At 38.9% G+C, this 26975-nt stretch overlaps 1 protein-coding gene across 1 annotated transcript; it reads right to left on the bottom strand.

Annotated features, from left to right (window-relative positions):
- Positions 1-941: 941 nt before the first annotated feature.
- RXFP1 (relaxin family peptide receptor 1) lies at positions 942-26127 on the bottom strand. The gene is made up of 18 exons (XM_082237509.1): positions 25902-26127; positions 19691-19846; positions 17858-17947; positions 16370-16475; positions 14394-14465; positions 13071-13142; positions 12299-12370; positions 10753-10824; positions 9790-9864; positions 9341-9412; positions 8868-8939; positions 8515-8586; positions 7680-7751; positions 7041-7112; positions 5767-5996; positions 5245-5655; positions 4415-4633; positions 942-3602 (listed from the first exon to the last, which is right to left on the bottom strand). Exons 1-18 carry the CDS (start codon positions 25945-25947, stop codon positions 3340-3342), a joined length of 2244 nt encoding a protein of 747 aa, XP_082093635.1. The 5' UTR covers positions 25948-26127; the 3' UTR covers positions 942-3339.
- Between the last annotated feature and the right edge of the window lie 848 nt (positions 26128-26975).

Genomic DNA, 26975 nt, shown 5'->3' with positions numbered 1-26975 from the left:
CATCCATTGCATTAAATATTTGTATTTATTTTAAATTATATTTTTATTGCTTTTATTTCTCTTGGATTGTAATACAATAACACACAATGTATGAGAAAAAAAGAAGCAATAAAAATACAATTAAAAATCATACATCGCCCAGTACAGTGCATTATAATTGCTACAACAGAAAAAATATGAAGTCATCCACCCAGAGTTTCTGCAATCTTCTAGGTGTGTGAGAATGATTGCTATAGCCCTAGTCACATGTTACTTGGATGTAGGGTACTCACAGTTTCAAGTTAGAGCAGGGTCACTCTTTCACCTAGATGTTACTACATTAATATAGCTGTCTGTAAGGAAATATTTCAGCACAAGCATCTGCTCACACATATGTGTTTCTCTGCAGACAATTGTTTAATGTATAATTGTTGGAAGGTGGAGCTAAATGTAGCCTTGCTCTGGCTTCAAACAGTGCATGCCATACACGTAAGTAATGTGTGAAGAAGTCTTACAACACTTGAAATAGTTAAACTGGAGGATTTAATGAATGACCTTATTACCCATATGCAGCGGGAAGGCAAACGGCATTTCTGTGCGCTGCTCTGGTTCGCCAGAAGTGGCTTAGTCATGCTGGCCACATGACCCGGAAGCTGTACGCTGGCTCCCTCAGCCAATAAAGTGACCCCAGAGTCGGTCACGACTGGACCTAATGGTCCCTTTATCTTTACCTTCTGTATACTGTATACTTAGCCTTTACATTTCCATATTATCGGGCAAGAGCATCAGAATTTGTGACTATCAAGTCCTAGATGAAGATGCACATATTCACATTATTCTTTGTCCCTCCATCACTTTAACAACATCATGGAAAAAATCCAGAATTTATCGCTTTCAGAAGTGAAAGTTACACAATTCTTTCACAGTTTCTGTTTTGAATAACTTGCTCTGAATACTTTCAGTTCTAGTTAACGCAACAAGCTTTATTATTTTTTATTAAAAAAATAGACTGATTTTCCAACAAAATGTTTTCCAAGGCAACTTACAAAAATATACACAAATAGACTATTGTACACTTTTAAAAACAGATGCTTTAAAATAGTAAAAAATATTACTGAAACCAGCATCAGCTAACACCCATATCTAATAAACAGACAAAAACTAGCCATTCAAAGCATCAGTAAAAATATAATTATTTAGAGGTGTTGGTGGATGGAACCTGCCTAGCTTCATGCAGATTTAAGTTTCATAACAGACCACTGTCTATTAACATAGCTATCATCGTATGTGAGCATCTAAGCAGGGCTTTGAAGTGGCTCTTACACAGAGTTTAAGGTATGGGCAACTGAAAACCACGCCTACAAAGGATTAGATATATAGCCTGGGATAGTCCTGGATCCAGCATTGTCACTTGGTTGTTCAGGTGACTTCAGTGGCCCAGAGTGGCTCACTCACCAACTGACTGTTCCTGGACTGTGTTAGCCTAGCCCCAGTAATTACGTTTGGGTAATCTCCTAGTTGGGGACGCGGGTGGCACTGTAGGTTAAACCACAGAGCCTAGGACTTGCCGATCAGAAGGTTGGTGGTTCGAATCCCTGCGACGGGGTGAGCTCCCGTTGCTCGGTTCCTGCTCCTGCCAACCCAGCAGTTCTAAAGTGCATCAAAGTGCAAGTAGATAAATAGGTACCGCTCCGGTGGGAAGGTAAACGGCGTTTCCGTGCGCTGCTCTGGTTTGCCAGAAGTGGCTTAGTCATGCTGGCCACATGACCCGGAAGCTGTACGCCGGCTCCCTCAGCCAATAAAGTGACCCCAGAGTCAGTCACCACTGGACCTAATCGTCAGGGGTCCATTTACCTTTACAATCTCCTAGTTGGACTATTGTAATGCATTCTGTCTGGAGCTACTCTTGTAGATGGTCTGCAAAATGCAGCCACGCAGGAAGGCTCTTTAGTGGCTGCCTGTATGTTACTTGATCCAATTCATGGTGTTAAAGACGGGGGATCCAAATAGCTGAAGAGCACCTGTCCTTATATAACATGCCTATGCATTAAAATCTATAGGAGAGGACATTGTGGTCAAGCTGATTGCAAAAGGACACTGTGTTATGAGCTGGAATTGGATGTTTTCTGTGGCGACACTTGTTCTGTGCTAGTACTAACAGTGGTTACTGTTTGGAGCCAGCTGAAAACGTACCTCTTTAATCAGGCTTTTGTAGATATACGAACTGATGAGACTTAAGGTCTGTTTCCTTATTTTATTTTATGTTGGTTTTATTGTGATATTTTAATAGCTTTGATGGTTTTATTGTAGATACTGTTTTCCTGTTCATTACTGCACTCTGCTTTGTTACATCATTTTTTGATGAAGGGTCGAATAGATATGTATTTAATGAATGAATAAGACAGTGTTACTTAGAAATACAACTATTTTACATTAATGAACTCCAAATCTTCACAAATACAGTAGTAAAGCTAAGCATAAATAGCTGTATATGAATATATAGTTTAAACAGAGTTTAAATATTATTGGATCATGTTTCCTCAGGCAGTGCTTCATTTGCAAACACAACAACATATGTACATATTAGTAGAAACTAGATATAAAATAACATTCTTTTCAGCCAAGTTCAAGATAATCCAAAAATCTGTAAACATTAAAGTGCAACTATATAACTTCTATTCTTAAATCCTTTGAGAAATCCAGTGCAAACATCTATGAAATCTTTCATTGCCATTCCTATATTTATTTGCTCCTTCACCTTGCGAACTTGGAAATAGAAAATGCTGTCTCCCATATTAAACTGTACTGCAAGGAGATTGACTGTTTTCAGACTTGCGGAACTAAAGTAGCCCAGTTGTATTTATAAATATTAAATAATTCGTGACACTTCAGCTTTTGTGGTGTTTTAGATAATACTGCCTACAAGTTAGATATAATACTGGTCACTGAGAAGAACTGTTACCACAAACCTTGCAAATTAAAAAGTGTTTTACAACTGTCAGAAGATGTAAAGTAGTCCTTACATTCTGACCAAGTTTCTTTCACTTTCTATTTCCTCATCAATTCCACAATGCAAATTCACCAGGATAAGCATTTTCCCCATTAATTATTCCAACCTCTTCTCCATATGGCTAGTTCTTCTAAAGGTTGTTAATAGATGCATGTCATGGTAGCTCAGTAGTTTGTCTTCTGTCATGCTTAAAAATGATTCCATGGCCTGGAGCAAGGGGTCTGTTTCTTTGCAGCTTTATGTGGCAGGATCTTCAAGATAACAGTGCTGAGTGTGCAAGTCTTAATGCACTTAACTTGTTCTGAATCATTTTCATGTGTCTTTTTCAGGCTTGCTGAATGTCAACTTACTTAACTCTCAGAGGAATCTGTAAAATTGGCAGGATTTGTCAACTCTGGTGAGGTATCTTCCGTAGGCCACATCTCTACCCAGATAAATGATGGACCATACATTTTCTGGTTGTTTTTGCCTCCCAAGGATCTTCTTTGTTTGTAATTGTGCCAAACTTGATTAATCATTTCCTTGAAAGGCCTGGTGGTTAATGTATAGAGAAGAGGGTTCAAGGCACTATTTATTGGTAATATGAAAATCACAACCCAGGAAGTTATAGAACCTAAAGGGAAGGGAGAAAAACATGATTCACTTAATTGTGCCTGTGTGTTTTTAACAAACGTGGTATATGCTGTGGCAGGTGTGGGGAACCTTTGATTCTCCAGATGTTGCTGAACTACAGCTCCCATCCACCCCAGCAAGCAGGACCAATTGTCAGGAATGATGGGAGTTGTAGTTCAACATCTGGAGGGCCAAAGGTTTTCCCCACCTATGCTATAGGATGTTACTAGACCAGACATTACTGTAGATATATGCAACATTTCAAATCTTGCCAAACATTTGAACGTATTGATTGATATTCTAATGTGCATTAGAGTAAATAGGCCTCATTTCCTCCAACAGTAAAATTGGGTAGCTGACTACAAAGGACTGGAGCCAAACAGAGCAACTGAGAAAGAAGAGGGAGGTGTTAGCATGCTGTTAGGAAGCCCAAGAAGTACAATTTTAACATCTCACAAAAAACAAAGGGGGCAAAAAGCCCGTCCCTGTGCAACGAGCTCCAGGTAAGTTAAACGGAATTCTAAGCATCATTTAGAAAAGAAAAAATCACAAGGGGGAGCAGTAGAAGGACACAGTTGCATTATTGAGCTTACATCTTATAGTGTCTTGGAAGCATGCATAGATGGTTGGAACTCTGAGCAGGGATGATTAAAGGATGAGGATGGTGCATTTTTTAAAATGCAGAGCCCACACTATTTTAGATTTGCCCACTTGCCCACTTCTATGGTCCAGGAGTAGTAAGTTGCCCTTGAGTTCCCTATTACAGATTGAAAACAACAACAACAGAGCAATCGGGAAGGAAATTGGCCATACCTGGAATTTCTACATGAAGTAAGGAAAGCAATTTTAGTGTAAATATGGGTATCCAGCATAGTGCATCAGTAAATACGATGAAGAAAAAGCGTTTGGCAAGGGTCATCTCTTTCTTCACATGATTCTGGATTTCCATTGCAGTAATCGCTGTCTGATGGACGCTATAAAACATACTTCCATAGGAGAATACTATGATGATAAATGCTACCAAATTTACACCTGTTGCAAAATAGAAACAGTTTTAGTTCTATTTAGGAGTCTCTTTGCCAGGTTAAAATTCAAAATCTGATGACTAGTATGTATGGTGTACAAATGTAAAAGGTACAGAACTGAAATATATCTATCTGTAAGTTCACATTTGCTGACGTAACTGCTTTTTAGTTTGCAGCATTAAAACACCATTAGCAATAATGTATGCAGACTAATTGACTCTTGTTTAGTCTTGCTAACTTCTGCGTGAGTTCTATGGTTTAAGCAGTTTGTAGGTTACAGCTGTTCTTCACAGTAATATATGTGATTTAACCTATAAATTCATTATTTCACAATGAATATTCAGTGCTGTAAAACGAGAATTAAGAAAAACTATATAAAATTGTGTTTCGTAGATGAAAGCAGACATTAAGATGAGCATCCATATTCAGAGTATGAGCAGATTAGAATAGGGTCTTCTGTCCAAATTATGTATAATCTGACATGAATTTAACACACAGGTTTTAAAAAATGCAAATTGCTTCAGATGGCCTGAGGGAGGCACTGATAATTACAGGATCAGGGCACTCATGAACATAAAGGACTTGCTTTGGAGAGAAATGAACCTGGAGTTTACTTACCTAGGAAAATTATGACAGAATAAATCTGACCTCCAGTACTTTCAGACTGCTCAGAGTGGAGAGGGAAACAGACACCATTAGTGCCATAGTAGTTATGGAAAAAATCCTTATTGCTGAGTGGAATAAAAGCAACTACAAACCCTATCATCCAGATGAGAACTAATATGGAAATTGTCCTATATTTTCCTGGCCTCAAGAATCTAAATGGGTAAACTACGCAGATGTATTTTTCCAAAGTCAGGTAGGTTAGCAATAAAACGGATACTTCTGTAGATAGAACAGCCAGAGATCCCACCAGCTGACAGTGGATACTGTCCATCCACAACTGAGCATGCTTATTGTACTCCCCACGGTATTTCAGGTCAAAGGCTCCAATCATAAACAAGTATATTCCCATGAGGCAATCTGCACCTATGGAGAAAACATATGACTGTATGTTATTTGTACTAGCCTCATTTACACTCTCTTTAAATAACCTCTGGTGAAAATCTAGCAAAGAGCGAGGCATGCCTTGATACTTACAGCAGAGTGACATTATCGACAAAGCATGGAGTTTGTTCTCCGACTGAATGTAAGGCCGCATGCAGATGACAAAGATGTTCCCGAAGCAAGTGACAGCAGACACAACCCAGACAAATACTCTCTGTATAATGCTGGCCAAGAGGTTCTCAAAGGAGGAGATTCCGTCAGTATTTGGTTTGCAGCTGCGTACATGGGGAGCATAGCCACAATACTGGAATTTTTTGAAATATCTGGAGGGTAAAAAAGCAGAGAGAATTTGCATATCAATCTCTGGTGTACAGGATTGTATGCCTTATAATACAATGCATATATATATTCCTTGAACTAGTACAAACTAAAATAAGGTAAAGAGAATCATACAGTTGGAAAGGACCACATAGGTCATCCACTCCAAACCCTTCAATGCAGGAATCTTTTTGCCCAATTTTGGGCTCAAACCCATGACCCTGAGATTAAGAAGAAAACTGGTTGGGAAAATGACCTGAATTTTATTTAGTTGATGCTTGATAAATACACATTGCATATTCATGTACAGTATATGAATATTAGTTAACCTGTCTATATAGGATTTTATATTTTGTTGTAGAAATTGGCATTAGCTATGGCAACAATCCTGATGACAGTGTGTCCAAGCACTAAACAGTTATCATATTTATGTACAGAGATGCATAAGGCTTTGCACAAGAAATTGTGTAGCATGACTTGTAAAGGTAAAGAGACCCCTGACCATTAGGTCCAGTCGTGACCAACTCTGGAGTTGTGGCGCTCATCTCGCTTTATTGGCTGAGGGAGCCGGCGTACAGCTTCCGGGTCATGTGGCCAGCATGACTAAGTTGCTTCTGGCGAACCAGAGCAGTGCACGGAAACACAATTTACCTTCCCACCGGAGCGGTACCTATTTATCTACTTGCACTTTTGGGTGCAGCTTTCGAACTGCTAGGTTGGCAAGAGCAGGGACCGAGCAACGGGAGCTCACCCCGTCGCGGGGATTCGAACCACCGACCTTCTGATTGGCAAGTCCTAGGCTCTGTGGTTTAACCCACAGCGCCACCCGCGTCCCAAGCATGAAGTGTAGAAGGGCACAATTATGTAAAAATTTTTTCCTTATGTAAGCTTGCTAATGGAATCAAATAAATCGACTGGTCTATCTAGCACACAGAAGATCTCAAAGAATTGTCTTAGCAGGTCTCCCTGCTACCTTTCTATGGGAGATGATAGGTTAGGTATATATCCTTGCTATTTGTTAAGTTTTTTTTTTTGTAGATGATACTTACATATGGGAAAGCTCTTTAAGTGGGCTGAACATTCTTCTTTGGATATTTGTAATTTCAATGCCTTCTAGGCTTCTATAAACATTAGAAACAGAGTTTATGTCTTATTAATAGGGAACTTACTGAAAAATAAATTTGCTCCTTCAGAATAACATATGTATCTTTAAAATGTACCGGTATTTTGTTGGCAAGTTAATTAATGGTAACACATAGTTTACTGAATACAGTGCTTTCAGCTCAAAGCACACTAAAGTCTGTGATGTCAAAATTATGTGCCAAGTATTTTGACTTAATTGAAGGCACATAGTAGGCTAGCAGCTGCATGAGAATCCTAAATATTCGAAAGAAGGCTGTTATTGTTTATTGGACTATTTAACAGTCAAATTTAATAATTAGAATTTTTTTTAAATATAGCAAGATTCCTTTGTTTTTATATAGTTTGTGATTTGAAGGTTTCTAAGGACTAAAGCAACTACATTAATCAAGGCATATATCAATTATTTCTGCCATTTCCAATTAACCTTGGTACATCATATTTTATCCATAATTCAAAATTACCTTGTTCTAAAACAGAATAGCTAAATACTAGAACGCATTGTCTTAGCTGATGAAAGATTGTTCAAAAGGAAGACACACACTTACAGTGAATTGAGTTTAATAAGATAATCAAACTGGTTTGCTTCTATTTTCTGGATTGGATTGTACGAAAGATTTCTGTCAAAAGAACAGAGTAAGTCATAGCTTAAATGGCAATTTTATTGTTCTGTCTTGTGTACTTGATGTTCTCATGACTCAATTACCAAAAAATGAAAATATGTGCATATTCATATTGATTGTGCAGTTGAGTGTAAATTGTGACTAAACAGATTCAACAAATAACAATTGCCAAAAACAACAAAACCCACAACTGGCCCAGAAAAATTAATTAAAGTAGCATTTATATAAGAAAGTGTGTCTTTATTCACTCAGTATATTGAGTTGTAGATAAAAGAGTAGTTGTTTCCTTTAAAAAAGCAAACAAACTGGCAGTGACCTAACTGAAGTAAATAATCTTTGCTTTTTCTTCTGCTTCGGGATTTGAAATTATATTGAAAACTCTTACTGAAGCTTCTCACTTAGAAGATCTCACTTTGTAAGTCCTGGAGTTATGGGACCGTATGTCCTAATATACATGTCTGCTTAGAAGTAAATACCATTGAGTTCAATGGGTCTTGCTTCTAGGTAAGCAGGTACGTACAACATTGCAGCCTAAAATTACAAACAATGGGCAATACTAATATAATCTCGGAAAGCGATCTTAATTCAGCATAACAGACATCAAAGCAAAAATATTGGGGACAGCCATCTCAAATAGAAATCATCCATATAATATGCAGGTGCACCTTTTCATTCTAACACGATTTCAAACCAGAGAAAAACAATTAAAAACATTTAATGATTTACATTCAAAGAACAATGGACTTATTACAGATCTTACAGCTGTGAGAGTTCCTTCAGATCCTTAAATAGGTGTTGAGGAAGCGATTCGATCTTGTTGTTAGCCAAGTCTCTGTGGGAGAAAATCCCCAGAATTTAGTAAACAGAATGCTTATTTTGCCATCAATGCTTCAAAACTTAAGAAGCACCCTAATTCTGTCTTCTTTAATTCCCCTTTCTCCTTGTGCCACTGTCCCAGTCCTGACTGACCCCCTCCCCATTTTTGAGACAATTTGACTCTAGTGCTTGAAGGACTAAACGCACACTGTCACAATAATATAAACTATATGCTTGCTTACAAGATGTGATCACAAAAAAGTAGTTAATCTGCTCTCAGGGAAAATGTTTACTTACAGTTCAGCTAATCTCTGAAGAGCAGAGAAGCTATTTTCATTTACAGAGCTGATTTTGTTTCTTCTCAAAACGCTGAAATGATAAAAGCTATTTTAGTGGGTTTTAAGATGAGACTTCTTCTAATCATTTGTAGTCTCTGACCTAGGAATGGGGGAACTAGATATTGATGGACTACAACTTACTGTCCATATGTTGTTGGACTCCCATCATCCCATAGCATTTGTCATGCTAACTGAGACAGATGGGAGTTCAGCCACATCTGGAGGGATACAGGTTCCCCATCCCTTCTCTGGCTCACTAAGATCTTCAGATCAGGCTCTGCTCCATATGCCTTGAGCAATCAAGGTTGACTTAATGGTTACAAGGATTCTTCCATAGCTGTATGTAATTCCTTCTCCAGCAAGGCCCATGCAGGTAAGTTGTTAGGACCATCAAGGTCTCTTTCTGGCTCAATAGTAATGTTTTAAACTCACAGGACTGTTAAACTCCTACAGGAGATGAAAGTGACGTTCCTGAAATTGTGGATATGGTTGCCTTCAAAGTCCCTGGGAAAAGAAAAGGAAATCTCCTGTTAATTCTTAACAGCAAATATTCCTCAGATACTTCTATACGGACTGATAATATGGTAGGACTCTTTGCATGCATGTTGTCTTTTCCACCAGAACTATTGTAGAAACCACATTTCAGTGCAAACAAACAAACAAACAAACTTCACTGGAATCAACAGAAATGCAGTCCAATAAATAGTCACTGCAGAAGCCCAAACCTGCCTTTCCTGTGATAAGAAATAACTATTTTTTCTTGTTTTCAACACATAATTGCCAAATCTTTTCTTGTAGAGAATCTTTATGAACAAGAAATGGGACACATTTGATTCAAACCAAATCTAATGATAAAGCAACATAGGAAAACGTGGACTTACAGCCAGTTTATCCTTGGCATATGTTGACAAAGATGTTTATCAGGCAACTGGGCAAGAGAATTGTTCATCAGAACTCTAGAGAAAGAAAAATAATATTATTAGGTTGATGGATTCTGGAAAGATGGTTATCTGGGTTTCAGCAGTTATTTTAAAATAATCTTCAAGAGTACTGTAGAAGGTTTTTCATGTGTGTTTGATTCCCTTGTAGAGATGTTTCAGAACCCAATGCTTCACTTAGAAATATGGGTAACGTAGTATTGTCACTGTAAGAGGATGGTGGTACCACTTCACTGTTGGACATACAGCTCTGACAAAGCTCCCTCTTCTCTCAATCTTTCTGAACAACCTAAAGTGGTCAGTGTAACTGGGGAAAACTGCGGTCTCTTTAAAAAGAGAACAACTTCTGCTAAGAAAGTTAAAAATGGAGTCCAAATTAGGGAGTAAGACCTGAACTGTTCTCTTGCTGCAACAAAGGTTTGTGCTGCAATGAACAATTTTATAAACAGCACTTCATTGTAGCAGCAAAACCATTTGCATTTGCTGATAATATCAAAACATGAATATTAAAATTTCATGGGGAAAACTGTTTTCTATAATGAGCAATTTCTATTTATAAGCAACCTCTCGCAATCTTTACTTTTACTGTATTTGTTAATCAAGTTCATTTAAACAACTAATTCCAACGGTCCCCTAAAGTTTTGTTTGTTTATTTTCACTGTAATGATAATATTAAGAGCAAAAGAATGGCTGCAGAGAGTGGAATATGCCTATTTCTGTTTCTGAAGTGAAAAACCACTGGGAAGATAGTAAAGTGTTGTTGATTAGAGTACATGAACTGTTATTCTCTCGTGTGGAGTGGGGATGGGGATGAGGTTGGAGATACTATCCTGTTCAACATAGCTTTTTGCTTTTGTATTTTTAAAAATTATAAATGGTATTTTACATCAATTTCTCAATACTTACAGGAGAATTAGTGAGTTCAGCCCATAAAAGGTTAGTGGTGAGACACATTTTATTGTATTGTTTTCAATTATGCTGTAAATCAGAAAACGGTGCATATTAGGTTAAAATACTGCTAAGTCATAGCAATCTGTTTCCCCCAGATTTATAAGCTATATTCATTTATAACAGTAGATAAAAATGGATTGCTATCATGGCATCATACAACCACTTATAATGTGCCAATCATTTTATGTTCTAGTCCATACTGTGAACTCAGGTTCTTATGTAGCTACAAAATGATAGATCCATTTCCTTCAAACCACTGCAAATGAGGCTCCAGGGACCTTTGCAGCACAGAAAGCCAATTCATACAGAGTTATTGGTATGAAATCAACACAATCATCTCAGTTTGTGGTTCAGATGGGCACACAAACGCCGTGACCACACTGAAGGTGACTATGATTTAAGAGGCAATTTTTCTGAAACCACTGTCTTTCAGGAGAAAAAGCTTGCTGGAAATAGCCGTATGAGTAAAACTTTTAAAAATCCAATTAAAATAGGTGATCCTCAGCACAATCCTACGCATGTCTACTCAAGAGTAAACCCTACTGAATTTGGTGGCTTTCACTTCTAGGTAAGTGTGTTCTTATCTCAAAATGATGACAGAAACTAACCCCCCCCCCAGAGATTAAAAATAGGTTTGGGGGTGGGTGGGAAAGGAACTTAAATGAACAATTTTCTTGTCAGCTTCTGCAGTGCTTGATGAGCACTTTGACACTTCACAGAACATTATTTTGAAGCTGCTGTATGTCACAGATCCCATAAGACAATACTTCATTTGAAAAGGTGCAGTAGAAAAAGTTGTCATGCCGTTAATTCTTCAGAATACTGACAGCTATGTCACTAATGCCCTCTGCTCAGCATTGTTTGCTTTTAAATTACAACTACCAGTAACAATGAAACTGTTCTGTTTTTTTTAAAAAAATGGTGTTAAGATGTCTAGTTACAGATGTCTGTCCAAGCTAAAATCAGGAATGGAAAAGTGAGATGACCCTGTCAAAACACATCTTCCAAATGGACTGATTTAGATCTGTTTCTTAAAGGAATAAAAATGTGAGTGAACATTTCTCCCACTGAGGATACTTCCAGAAAAGCAAATAGATAAATTCCAACCATCTTTGTTTGGATTTACGGTAACAGCAAATCTTAATGACTTTTCTTTCTCCCTCCATTTCATGAGGTGCAAAGTTCTCTCCAAAACAGTAGTTTTCCCTTAGGAAAAAAGCAACCCAGTTTTTCCCCCCTGCAAAGCTGAGATTCTTCTCATTCTCTTGGTGAAGTGTTTGCCAAGAGATAGTGAAGAGGTTGTGATGTGCATTGTATATAGAACAATCTTATGCATGTCTGTCTAGTCAGACATGCTCCATATTGTTATATAGGATTTAATCCTTAAAACAGCACCTCTTCTCGCTTTATCATTTATAGGCCCATTGAATCCAATGGGCCTTATTCCCCAGTAAGTATGTTCAGGATTGTAGCCTTAATGAAATACAAAGGCAGTACATACAGCCATTCAAGTTTATGTAGATCTTCAAAGACGTGGGGTTTCAAAAAGGTTATCTTGTTGTGACTCAGATATCTGAAACAAGACCAATAAAACATAATAGAAGGTCATTGAGCAATGTTTGGTTTTTCATCTATTCATTTTTTTCTATCCTATTGAATTGTTCAGAGTGGTGTTTGAAACCCTAGGGCCTTTCTTGAGCATGATTTTTGTGTGTGGAAAAGCGCCATAACAGTTAAGTACATAGTTGAGTGGGAATTCCAACTGGTTTTCTACATCCCTGCATAACATTGTAGAGCCTTGACCTACAGCTGGAAAAGAAAAATCAGGAGCACACAAGAGTGCACTCCCAATTCTTCCTTTGCTGACATTGCTTGACTGGAAGTATCAGGATCACACATTAAGTGAGAAGCCAATTCTTCCTTTGATGTTGACTCATGTGACACCAGGTAACATCAGGTGGTTGACTGTCCTGCCTACCAGTCAAAATGGCCTGCAGGGGTGAGGTGGGGAGTTTAGGATCTGCCCTACCAGTCAGATTTAGGCATATATCACACTGAGTTTGTAAACTTATTTGTCTGCAGCAGTACACCCTGGGTTTTCCATTGACAGCTTCTGGTTGTAGATTAGTTGGGCAATTTTGGAGACTCTTACTGGGATGATGGATGACACTTTTTGTTTATGTATGTGACAACGAACCTACTGAAGTCATTATTACAATTATTAATGTGGGAATATATTGAATATATTGTAGAACTGCAGGGGAAGTACTTACAGCTTTGTCAGATTGTAGAGTCCTCTGAAAGCATGTCCTGACACAAAACTTATATTATTATTTTGAAGGTACCTGTGAAGATAATGACAATAGAAGATCATAAAAAAAAATTTTACAGAGCCTGAATGATATAGGTGGCCACCAATAAAATGATAATAATAATAATAATAATAATAATAATAATAATAATAATTTAGTTCAGCTTTTCAGGGACCTCAACATTTTTATATTTTTATGTTAAAAATGTATCCCTTCTATAATTAAAATATGGGAAGCTTGACTGTGGCTTTCAAGAGAGAACTGAGCAGATGTCCAAAGCAAATCAAACAACTGTATTCTGCATTTACACTATTTGCCTCCTTCAATGACAATACTATATTTTCCTACAGAATTTACAGTCATAAGTGTCCTTAAATGTGTGACCAGAAGAGGATGCAAGATACAAGAATGGTTGAACTATATGGCATTTGAAGAAATATTGTAAAAGGAAAGTAATATCAACATGCTTGTTCTCTTTCTGTTCAAAAAACTAAATTTCAATCAGTACAAGATTATTTCATAAATGATCACATTTAAAAAACAAATTAATCATGATTAAATGAAAATTTATTTAAAGGACAAAGAATACCCACCCATATGTAGAATCTCATACTGTTTTGCTAAGTTTACTTTTGGTTCTTTGTCGTATTGCTGTGTTCTAAACTGTACTTCTTTATAATATGATGGACAGTAAGATCGACTTTAGGATAAGTTTACTGCCAGTAAGAATCTGAGTGGTTATTTTTGACCATCCATTGGTTAGACTCAAATATTAATAAAACAATTGGTTAGGCATGAATGAACAGCCAAAATGAACAACATAAATATGTTCATATTAGAGCTTGTAGTTCATATAGGAGCCTTTCTACTCCGGATCTTGAAAACATATACCTCTGAGTATACATATACCACCAGTTTCAACAGTTTACATGTACATGACATAATTAGAAGCATAACCTTGTGTTTGGAATCCTATATAGGTCATCTCAGAGATTATGCTATGGGGCATGCTCCCAAGTAAATGTGGCTAGGATTGTAGCTTCAGGCTGAGTTCATACAAACACTTGATACAACTATCACCTCTCAACTTGCCTCCCAATGTCAGTTAATTGTACAGCCAGCAGATCCATGACAGTAGCATGTTAGGCAGTCAAGTGATCAAACCATAGTTCCAACAAACACTTCCCATGATCAATGTAAGGTGTGAACTCATCCTTGGTCACTACATCACAAAACAATTATGTTGCAATAGGCTGGTAATTTGAAGTTAAAATGTTGCCTTACAGGTATTGAAGATCCTGATATTTTTTGAAAACATTAGCAATAAGCTTTCTCAGCTGATTCCCTTTTAGGGACCTGTAACACAACAACAAACAGACAAAAGATGAATGACTCACAGCATACATCAAACCAGTACACTGTACATGCACATTTTATTGATACCAGGTTATACAGTTGACAAACATTTCCACAAATGAAATTATTCCATGTAGGTTGATTTTATTGCTTGCTCAGTATTAGTGTAAGCCACCTTGTTAGTGGAAACACTAAAGGATGGGTGACAAGTGATCAAAATAAATAAATCAATATGTAAATAAATGTATATATGTGCATGAGCATTATTTGCTAACAGCCTGTTTTTTTTCAACAACTGCAGTTTTGGATGAATTCATCAAGCTATTAGTGGCTACTAGCTGAAGTGGCTATGTACTATGTCCTATTTCAGGGGCAAAATGTCTCTGGATGGTTGCTGAGAATTGCATGTGAGCAAAGCAGTGTTGCTTCCTATAAGCATATGACTGGCCACTAAGAGTACAGATCCTGGACTAGATCTTTGGCTTGAAAAGTAGGGATCGTCTTACGTTCTTAATAACTTTCTTCAATTAGTTCATAACATAAACATAGTTAATTGTAAAGATCTTCAGTTAACCTTTTAGGGACATTCACCACACAGACTCATGAAAAAGATTCTTTTTTTAGTTTTTCTGCACTTAACAATATAAACCCTAGAGGTCCTCACAATACAGGAAATAATTTAGTCACAGAACTCAGCAAGGGATTTTCCTATGGTGTCTCTTAATTGTGCCGTATGAGACAATTACTCTTCCATGACTGGAACAGATCTTCAGCACACCTTTCACTAAGCAACCTAATGAGCATAAAAAATTAAACTCGGTTCTTTGCAAAAAGGACATATCAAGTCACAGATAGACAACTGCAGGTTGAAAACTTGCTCACACACAGAATAAGCCTCAATTTAGAAAGCTCAGGTTGATTCTTAATGTAGTGGTGCTATGGCCCTTAGATAATTTTTCTGTCCTTCAGCACTGCTCAGTTTAAGCATCCTGAGCGGCGAAGATGGCCATTTTCAAACAAACTTTATTCACAAATTCATAAGCATCCTCAACTTTAAAAATGGGTCCAGAAATTTCAACACTAATAATAAAGCTATTATTAAGAACAGCCCCAAAACCTCAACTGGTCCAATATCCTCTTTCTCACAGTTGCTAAGAAGGTGTCTATGGGAAGCCCTTCAGTAGCACAATAGCACTTTCCCATGGTTATTGCCCAGCAATAATTATTCAAGTATCCTGGGGCTATAGTAGCACTTATATCCTTACTTGCCAAGCTTTTAAAACCATCTTAAGTTGGTAGCCATCAGCACATCATGTAGAATCAAATTCCATAGTTTAACAATGTGCTAAAAGGGGTATTTCCATTTGTTTTAGGTAGGATGAGGTTATCCCTGGAGCAATACTTGAGCAACTTTTATTTCTCCCCTGCTCTCTGAATTCCTTCATTATTGTAAGAGTCACTACAAAATGTAACAGAGCTGGGTAACCCAGGTTTCCAGATGTTGTTGAACATCAACTCCCATAAGCCTACAGCCAGCATAGCTAATGATCAGATATTGGTCTTGCAGTCATGTGCCAGCATTAAAAAAAAAAATCACATTTAAAATTAAAAAATAATTCCTGTTGCTCACTAGATGGCATTGATGTTTATTATTCTTTTTTTGCCTTTTTCCAAAATGGTACAGTGTGTGCACTAAATAAGAATCTCATCTGAGGGTGATAGCAGCATCCTGGACTTTCTGTTCACATCCACTTTTAAGCTGGTTCTCAGAAACTGGCTTAGGAGCATCTTTGCATGCTTTGCCAGTAACGCCTTGTGGGTTACATACCAGTTGTAACCTAGCCCTAATAACTTTTACCACCTGCTGAACAGAGAATTTACCGCTTTTTTTTTTTTTTACTTACATCAAAGTTACATTAGAAGAGACCGAAGGAATGACGAGCAAACCAGCACCATCGCAGTCAAGCTCTAAACCACGGCACAAACATTCTATTGGCACAGAACCAACCACTGGATAAAGACAATGCCATGATGTTGGCATGATGATGGGGAGAGAAAAGAGAGGTGGTAAAATCAACTCATTGATTAATATAGGGGTGAGGAATATGTGGTCCTCCAGAGGATGTTGAACCCCACAACTCCCAGCAGCCCCATCTAGAACACAGCCATTAAGGATGATGTGTTATAGGCAAACAATATCTGGAGGACCACTAGTTCCCAAGCACTGGCTTAGGACAATTAATTCATACTTCATCCATTGTAGCCAATGGGCTACAATGACATGGATTGTATGGAGGACAAGGTGAGGGCTGTTGGTGAGGGCTGTTGACAAGATTCTGCTCCCCATTTACAAGTTAGGAAGGGATGTGGCTCAGTGGGAGATCACATGTTTTGCATATAAAAGTGGCCAGGTCCAATTCTTGGCATCTCCTGAAAGGAAGTTGTCTCAAATATTGAGGAGTTATTGACACTCAGTGTAGACAATACTAAACTAGATGGACTAATTGTCTGACTTAGTATATTGCAGATTTCTATTTCCACATTTTCTGAAGATGACAGGAAATAGTTTTTTAAACTTTTGAAAAGGGCTACAGTTAGGTGCAAATATAGACACACAGCCCGAAAAGTGGAAGGGCAAAGGAAGAGGCAAGCCGGTGCCTGAAAGCAATAATTTGTTACGTAAATATTGCTAAATGTGCATTGATCTATAAATAAGTTGCTTCAATGAATGAAGCAGAATAAGACACCTGAAGACCTTTTTACCCCAAAAAAGACCTTTCGTTAAAACATGTCGGGCAATTTTCACTGAAAACATTGCTGCAATAAGCATAAAACTTGAGGCATGCTTCTTTCTTCACTCTGCAAGGCCTGTGGAAATCAGCAGTGTAGTGCTCAGACACACAGGATAGGGGAATGGAAGGTCAGAAAGCTTTTCTTCTACCTGTCAGAAGTGTTTTCAAATAACCATTTGTGTCATGCTGTAAACTTCAAAATTTACTGGCTTGGTCCACATGTAATACTTAGACTGTGGTTTGTTTAGCTTATTGTAGTTCATATGTTTGATTTGGTCTGTGGCCAACAATCTAGAATTTGAAACCATGGTTTGAAATTATTTATGAACTGTGGCTTGCATTAACCATGATTTATTATTATGTCACAATCCTGGCTTAATTCAGGATTGCTGAGGACACACATTCCATCTTTCACTTGATCAATGTGATTTAAAGCAATTTTAAGTTATATTGTTTTAAAGCTTTGTGCCCCAGTGTCTTTCTAAAACAGAACTGAAATGTCCACATGCCCACTGAAACTTGGTTCCACAGTCACCAGATCTGTGGTATGCTTTCCCTTCAAATTCTACAAGTAAACAATTTATTTCTCTTCCTACTTACAGCATTCATCTGTTTCCAAGTCCAAGGAATATTGAAAAGCCTTTTTATCATAAATTGCATCCAGCTGCTGAGACCATCCACTGTTATCACCTAATAGAAGTTACACAGCAGAAATATCATCATCATTTACTATTTCTAAACATGTTTCAGAGAATTCCAATGGAAATTGCTTGTGTTCATTTATTTGTCCCATGTCTGGAATCCAGTGAATGTGATTGGTTTTTACTGCTGCTTTTTTTAGTTCGCAAATGATATGCCATTGATGATGCTCCCTTCCATTTTCCCCATTTGCACTGCGCCTCCTTTCCAGCTACTACTAGAGGGCAGGAAGACCCTTTAGGGTGTTGTCACTGTCAAAAACAACCTCACTTGTAAAAAAGATATAATTATTCAGCTATGGGTTTGCTACTTATTAGACACAAATCTTTCTGCTCAGTTAAAAGTCTGGACACACTGCCTTAGGGAAAACCATTAGTATTTCTCTCCTTCTTGTTCTAACCATGTTCCTCTGCTATGACACAATTATTCAAAGGGGAGAGTGTGCACTCTGCCAGAAACAGCTTGTTCTCTGCCAAGAAGCAATTTTGAAGAATTACAATAAAAGATGGGATAGAAGCCATGTCTCTAATCACCACAAGCGGGGCCATTTTGGACCACTATTCTTCCCTCCAAGGCTGCTTACACACCATATATTTAAAGCAACCCCCACCCTAAAAAAAATCCTGGTTGTTTCCCCACTGTGGTTATGGTCTTGCACTGATTCAGGCATTAGTAGTAGTGAAGTCAATTCAGTTTACCAAGTAATTTGGCATGTGTACTTGGAAGTCCTGCAATGTTCAACAAGGCCCTTGAAGTATGTTTAGGATTCCAGCCTTAATGTGATTTTCATTAGCAAATGATATCTATCCACTGTTTAATCATCACTTGAGCACACAGAACAGTGTGCTTTACATATATACTAACATACATCCATAGGTAGTTACTATGTTAGAAAAAAATGGGATTATTGTTCCAATTCCTTGACATATGTCCTATTACATTGACATTGGTGAATTCCCATCTTTTCTGTATCATAATCCCATTATATAGCTCCATGCTCAAAAGCTTGCACCATGGCTGCCCATACATTACTGGGTCAGGTTCAAGGTTTGTGTATACATTTACAAGGCCCTTAACAACTTGGGTGCAGGATTCCTCAAGGGCCTCTTGATCCCTTATAGCTCTGCCTCATCACTGAGGTCTTCGGTGGAACCAATGTTTATGGTCCCCCATGGCTCGGATACATCGCTTGTATCCACCATAGATCAGTGTTGTTTGATCAGTATTATGGGCCCAATTTTATGAAATTCCTTCTAGTTGAGGTCTGATAGGCCTCCTCTCTGTTGAACTTCCAGCACATACTGAAGACATCATCATCATCATCACTATCATCATCATCATCCTCATCACCATCATTCCAGCAGGCATTTAACTGAATTCTGAATTTATAGTTTTAACTTATTTTCATTTTCGTTGTGTTGTATTCTTTGTACAACACTTAGTGGAAAAAGTGGGGGGAAATATTGTCTATCTATCTAGGAAAGGTTCAATATATACAAAATTAGTTTTTTGTTCTTAGTACATGAGGTGATTTTAGAGTCCTGCTAACCAAGCAGCTTATACCAAACCGATGCTAAGAGAATGCTTAAAAAAATACTTAGTTATTTAAAAAAACAACCCAACAACCCAAGTTTTTTTGTCAGAGTAGTTACTGAGAAAACAAGAATTGTGATGTAGTACCAAAGGCTTTGTTAACTCACACTGAGAGCCACTGTGGAAAAACTGTCAACTTACCACAGTTCTCTTCATCTGCGTGATTCCCACAGTCATCTATCCCATTGCAGTGAAGGGGCTGAGGCAAACATTTTGTGATATTCCCACAAGGGAAATAGCCAAGAGGACATGCAATTCCAAATCCAAAATCCTGAGTTCCTGAAGCAGCATGAAGAGCTATTAAAAGATAAACACCAGAAAGAGGCTAGGCTTTACTGAAAGGTTTTCAATGTTTAGGTTACATTGTTGAACTGTTCAAACGCATTGAATTAAGAGTGTTACAGCTTGGGTTACTTAAAATTTTGCATCAGTTCTTTTAATTTATCACGCAATATTTGTAGTGATCCTCAGCCTGCACTCTTGCAAACATTTATATAAAAGTAAGTTTAACTTAATCACTGGAACCTTCTTCTAGGAGTAAATGTGCTAAAGATCATGCTATTTGTTGCAAATGTGAGTGCACAACTGAATTTATAGAGTTTGGAATGTTATTATGGATATTTTTTGTTAGTTTTTGTATAAACGTGCATGCCTGTTTTTGCAATAGCTCTTCAGAACATTCTAGAAGAAATGCAGACTTTCTATTCCCCTGTGATTACACCCAAAGTGGTTTCAGTAATGCATGAAACTCTGATTCAAATGGGGTCACAACTGAACACATTGTTCCTTCCTTCATGAATTTCCTCAGTTTCCAGTTGAGAAACCAAATTGATTTTACTAGCTTAGAACAGATCTGCATTCTTGGTGCAGGTTCAGGAGCTGATTTCCTAGTCCCTACAACATCAAATGCTGGTCAAAGGAAGGAAAAGCAGGTTCTTCAGGCTAAGGAGCAGAAAGTTCTGTGCACATCCCACATAACTGCCAGCAGCTTCTGTTGCTGTTCTCCCTGATCACATGAACGACACACAGATGCAATCATGGCACGCGCTCTTCATATTGCTTCTGAAAACAGCCTTGATATGCACATATTGGGTCTCATTGTGCAAGGGCAGTTGCAGCATTACATGAGCAATCCTTTAATTTTTCACATTTATGGTGCGTGCACAGCAAAGTAGTCTTTTGTTTCTTCTTTTTAGGCACTCTTACTCCTTGGGACTCCTTGACTATCGACATCAGGCCAGTGCCTTCACAGTACTATTTTTGGCGCTTTCTAAAAATGTTTACTTAATAATAAATATTTACTTAATAAACATTTACCTAAATAAACATAATAAAAAACAGAAACAAATGCTCTTAAAATATACTGCTTACTTTTTTGCAATTTAATCTTGCATTTATCCAAGCATGGGACCTGAACCTTGCTTCTGTGGCTCTTAAATCTCTCTTGATTACCACCACCACCCCTCTTGAAATACCATGTCTAATCTTAGGCTGAACATAGTTTTGTCAGCTTAAGATCCACTGACAAAAGCCCTATGGCAACAGAATTGATTTGCTACTCATGTAACTTGAATTCTTTGCCTGGTGTAAGCTTTGGAGAACAGCAGAGTTCATGATTTTGACAGCTGTGTGGGCAGAAAGAAATTCAGCAGGTTTAGCATTTCCAGGGGCAGGACTGAAATACAATGATGAGAAGAGCTTCACCTGTTGACATGCTGTCCATTGGACATCTTATTACTCATGTGTGGCCCCTGATTTACTCTTAGGCCCTCCATCCCATGTGCAAAAGAGGATACAAATATAGATATGACACAAAGCATATGCAACTTTGTGTCTTCTTTTGTGAGTGGGGCAGAGGTCTCCATCCTTGCACAATATGTTGGTTGCAGAAAATCTTGTTAGCAATCCTTTCTCCTCTTCTACCACATGGAAAGAGTTCACAGCCAGTGCCGAGTGAATAAAAGTGTTCATTCAGCTAGCTATGTTCAAACTACACTTTTAGAGGAATACTCATATAACATAACAGCTTGTGTCCTTCTTGTATTTGGGTGGTCATTTGTGTTTATTCACATATTTAGTATTCCCTGTTTTTGTTTCATTCCAGAGATATAGTTCTGGGTGAAAGCACAGAAATGAGACTTTGACTCCTGAAATAAACATCTGGAACATAACTCTTGCATTTTCACAATCAGTCGGGAATGGCTTTGCTCCTTCCCTTCTAGCACAATGTTGCTCATAAACAGAACTGAAAAACGTTAGCATAGCATCTTTTATAGCATGTTTTGTTGCATCTCAAGGCATTCCAGGCAGGGCACCATACTCTCCACAGCTTTCCACTGTTCGCACTGCACTTCCTGGTGAGGCCTAGTAAACTAAGCAGTAACTGACACCTGATTTTTAAAGAGAAATTTCTCCACCTCCTCTACAGAAGCAGCAGAAAACTGGCTCCTGTTTTGTAGAGAATTTTGAGAAACAGGGGAGAGAATTCATCCCAGCCTTATTAAAAATGCCTTTCCTGAGGAAATAGAGCCTTTGCCGTGTATTTTCGTACGCAAAAGTGACGTTTTCTTTTCCCTCTTCTAATGTCACTTTAGATGCAGACTTTTTGTTCGGCCACCAGCTTTATATGTGACATTGATCATGCTGGCACTTCATTTATAATAATAATCACGTTTCTGGAGCTTTAGGACCTAAAGCAAGATTTTCTAAAGTTAAAAATATGCTAGGTGAGTCATCTAAGACAATACAGTACTAGAAATTGCCAAAGGATAAGACAGAGAATATGGAAATCAAACTGTCACAGAAAAGAGTGCAAGCAGGTTTTGGACCTCATACCCCAAGATCACTTCTCCAAAAAGGTTAAAAATATATGAAACCTCAATCTGTGATCATCTGATGTTCATTGGGCTGTCTTGAGATAACTTAGAATATCCTCTTATAAAAAGATGTTCAGTGTTAGCTGCAAACTTTTGCATGTGAATCGCTTTGATACTGAAGTCACAATGCTGTAGTGGTTGGACTAGGACCTGGGAGACCAGGGTTCGAATCCCCACACAGCCATGAAATCCACTGGGTGACCTTGGACCAGTCACTGCCTCTTAGTCTAGCCTACCTCACAGGGTTGGGGGGTGGATGGCAAGAGGAAGTAGTATGATAGAAATGTAACTAACTAACTAACTAACTAACTAACTAACTAACTAACTAACGGTGTATACATGGAAAGACCAAGAGGAAAATTGAAACAACAGTACAATTAAAAAGAAATGCAGTTTGGAAACACTGAACAGAGACTTTGGAATGCCATTCCTAGGGAAGTTAGACTGGCTCCCTCCTTGTTGATCTTCAGCTGACAGGTGACAATCTTTTTATTCTAACAGGCCTTTAAGAACTGAAATGATAGGGCTACTGCTGTGACGCTTTGTTGTTGTTGTTGTTGTTGTTGTTGTTGTTGTTGTTGTTGTTGTTATCTGTATTTTTAACATATTTTATATTGGTTTAAATCTATTAGTGTTGACTTCCTCTTTAATGACTATCTTTTCTATGTTTTTAGTTTTCTCTCTTTTATCTGTAAGCAGCCTTGAGTCCCAGTATGGGGAGAAGGCAAGATATAAATAAATATAATTAAATGATAATAATAATAGTCTGACATGAATCAGGAATAACTTATTTTGAAGGGAAGGATAAAACTTTTATTTCCTCCCCCCCCCCCCGGCTTTATTGCATAATATTAGAGGGCATTCTCTAATATCTTAGTCATTGTGGATATGTATGAAGAGAAGCAAGAGACTCAAATTCCACAGCAAATAGCAGCCTAACTGCTTGCTTTTCTAATAAACAACCTAAGTCCTTGCTCTTCTTACAGTTTGATGTTAGTTCCCCTTCTTCGCATATTGCTGTTTGCACTCTAACAACATTTTCTGTGCAACAGAGCATGCAACTCAAGGACAACAGTGTGCTCATTAATACATTCTGCTCACAGACTATGGAAGCTGGTGTGTTAGCAGCATGATTAGGATTATGGATGAATGCCTTAGATTGGACCAATGCCCCATTGTGCATTTTCACCTACCCCAAAAGGTGCACTGCTGTTATCCATAACACCATTGCTTAAGCAACACTCTGGTGTGCAAAATGCTTTGCCATCTTTTTCTCCTCCAACTACAGTTACTTGGTATATGGCCAAAGCAGGCGCAGTGCCTGCGATCACCACCCTATCCCTTCCATTTTTTTTGCAGCCTGAGGCAAAGGACAACATTGCACTTCATACTACATGTATAGAAGCTGCCGTGACTGGCTGAAGAATTTTAATTCAACACTGGCACTAAGACCACATCTTCCACCATGCTGAGGACAGCAGGCTAGTTTAAGGGGTGCCTGACAGGCTGTATGATACACCCAGCTCAGCAGAGCTAGAGAGCTTGGCCAAAGATCCTGCAGCCCACAGCATTTGACGCCTGAGGCAACTGAAGGGAGAGGAAGGCTGCAGCCTCACTGCCACGGGGGAGCCTAATATTGTTTAGATGTCTGTGGGAAGCCTTGGATTGGCTCCAGAGGTTCTCTTCTTCACCAGAGGAAGCCTTTCTATAATGGAAGAAGCACCTTGTGCCTTTGGATCCAACCCATGTCTCTAAGCCAGTGTTTCCCAACCTTTTTTGGGCAAAGGCACACTTGTTTGATGAAAAAAATCTCGAGGCACACCACCATTACAGCCCCGTGACGTCAGCGCGCAGCGTCACGCCAGAAGGGACGCGCGAAAGTGTAAGTTTCAATTTTTTCCCCTCCCCCTTGCCGGGGAACCTCCAAGCCTTGGGGGTGGGGGGGGGAGGAGGCAGCAAAGCGAGGCAGGAAGGAGAGCGCGGCTTGGCTGGGTGAGCTTTGGCAGGGGCAGGGAATGAGAGCCGCGAGGCGGGCGCTGCGGACGGAGGCGCTGCCCGCCGAGCTCGCAGGCAGCCAGGCAGGCAGACGGCGAGAGCCCCGCGCTAGGCGGCCTCTCCTCGCCGCTGCCGCCCCGCCTCTCGCCGCCCGACTCGCCCGCCTCCCTCCAGGCAACAGTGGTTGAAAAACACTGCTCTAAGCAGCTAAATGGACAGCATAGGTCACTTGAATATTTTCAAAGGACCTACAGGCATATGATTAAAGAGACAACTCAGTTGATTAAAATGTTCTTTCTAAGTTGCTTTTGCATTATTGTTGTTTTGTTGTTGTTTAGTCATTTAATCATGTCTGACTCTTCGTGACCCCATGGACCAGAGCACACCAGGCACTCCTGTCTTTCACTGCCTCCCACAGTTTGGTCAAACTCATGTTAGTAGCTTCAAGAACACTGTCCAACCATCTCGTCTTCTGTCGTCCCCTTCTCCTTGTGCCCTCCATCTTTCCCAACATCAGGGTCTTTTCCAGGGAGTCTTCTCTTCTCATGAGGTGGCCACAGTATTGGAACCTGAGCTTCAGGATCTGTCCTTCCAGTGAGCACTTTGCATTATACAGAACCTTAATGGTGTTTAAGAAAGGTATTCTCCCTCCCCATAAATATATATTTCAACTATAGCTATATTTATCGATCTATCAATCTATCTATCTAAAGTTTAAGAAAAGTGAAATAAAATATATTGGTGCAAAACAAGCCAGAATATTATAGAATTTTATATATACCATCTCAGCCACAGTCACATTTACCAATTATTTGCTATGCCAAATATAAGCCAGAGCTAATATTATCATGCAGCACAACCATCCCACAACTAGACATTCCTTAGAGGACCTGCAAGGCACCCTCCCTGCTAGCATATCTTAAGTCAACGAAGCCACACAGAAGTGATGATCAAAACTTTGCCAGTTTTCTCCATTTGCTATTACTTCTCATAGTAGGAATAAAAATCCTGTGGTAAGCTTCAACCAAGTGGGCATGCATACTACTTTGAAACAGCATGGTAGAACAACTGAAAACTTCTGAAAAGCCAAGAGTCAAATACAAAATCAGCCACAGCTACCATGGTATAATTCTTAGCAGCAGCACCGAATTCTGAATGCAGCTCTGCAGCCAGTCTGAAGCTGTATTTAAGATCAGTGCTGGGATTCTAGAATTCAGAGCTGAGCATACACTTACAGATCATTAAAAAGACGGTGTGTATTGGCATGCTGGTGTGCTAACAGTGGCTGAACAAACCTAACATTTGCATTTCTAATACATCTGAAATGTCGGTCTCTCAAAATTCCAGATATCCATCAGAGAATTGTGGCAATCTTTGTTCTTTTTTTAAAAAAGAAAATCACAATGACTAATTAACAAAACGTCAGTTGCTGGCCTTTCCCACCTATCAGTGTTAACATAGAAAATAGTAAGTGTACTCACCATTCACTTCAATAGCTAAGAATAAGAAGAAGCAACTAAATGGCATCTCTGTCTTGCTTCAGAGAAATAAAGAGCTAGTGTTGTCCCACAGATTTCATACAAAACCTCAGCAGTCTCTATTTCTGGTTAGAAGAAGCTTCCTTCCCTTTCCATTCCTTGCTTTCTGTCTCTAATTCTCCTTTGCAACCTCTCTCTCTCTCTGTCTGAGCAGAGCCATCCAACTCAGAAAAAAGAGGGGTGGGGGTGGGGAGTTTCAAAGAACAGACTGTCTCTCCTTCTTTACTCCAGGTTCCCGTTTCTGTGTCTGTTGGGAAACATGTGCTTTGATCAAAGCTATTATGACCAAACTAGTCATTTATCAATACAGCTAAAATTGATTTATTTTAAATTACTGACTGGGAAGTGATTAGACAAGCGTAATCTCATCTAAGTAGGTCTTTTCTAACCAAAAGCATAAGCTAACTTTCATAGTGTTTTTTCTCCTCTTTTCCTCAAAAAAAGAAAACTCACAACAAACAACTTCATAATAGGAAAATGTTCATCTGGCTATAGAAATGTGCAATCGTTAATTCATTTCCTATAACAGCAGTGATTCATATGTGGACAGGACAGGAAAAAAGAAACATTCTATCCAGAAATATTAGGATTTTAAAATATATATAAAGGAATAACATGTAATTAATATTGATTGTTAAAGTATCTCAGCCCCCTGAGTTTCTATGAGTTCCAACATAGCGCAGTAATTGCTACCATTTATTTAAAGTTCAATATTTTATCAATACAGTATCAGTAGTGCTATGAGTTTGTGGGTGCCAAACACCTATAATCAGCGGCAAAGCTGCATGCTCTGTTGCTGGGGGCAGAGAGCAGGTGGGGGCGTGGCTGGCACCCCCCTGGGGGCGTGATGTGCACCCCGGGGGGCATGGCATGCATCCCGGGGGTGCACCGCCCGCAGTAACATGGCACATGTTCTGGGGGCGTGGTGTGCTGCCTGTGGAGGCGTGGTGCCCAGTGCGTGCGGGGGGGGGGGTGTGCAGCACGTGTCTGGGGGGCCGCCACGATGGCACCCTACCA

The sequence above is a fragment of the Podarcis vaucheri genome (genome assembly GCF_965113315.1).
Source record: "Podarcis vaucheri genome assembly, chromosome: 9".
NCBI classification, from domain to species: Eukaryota; Metazoa; Chordata; class Lepidosauria; order Squamata; family Lacertidae; genus Podarcis; species Podarcis vaucheri.
This window is presented reverse-complemented; position numbering and strand designations above follow the sequence as displayed.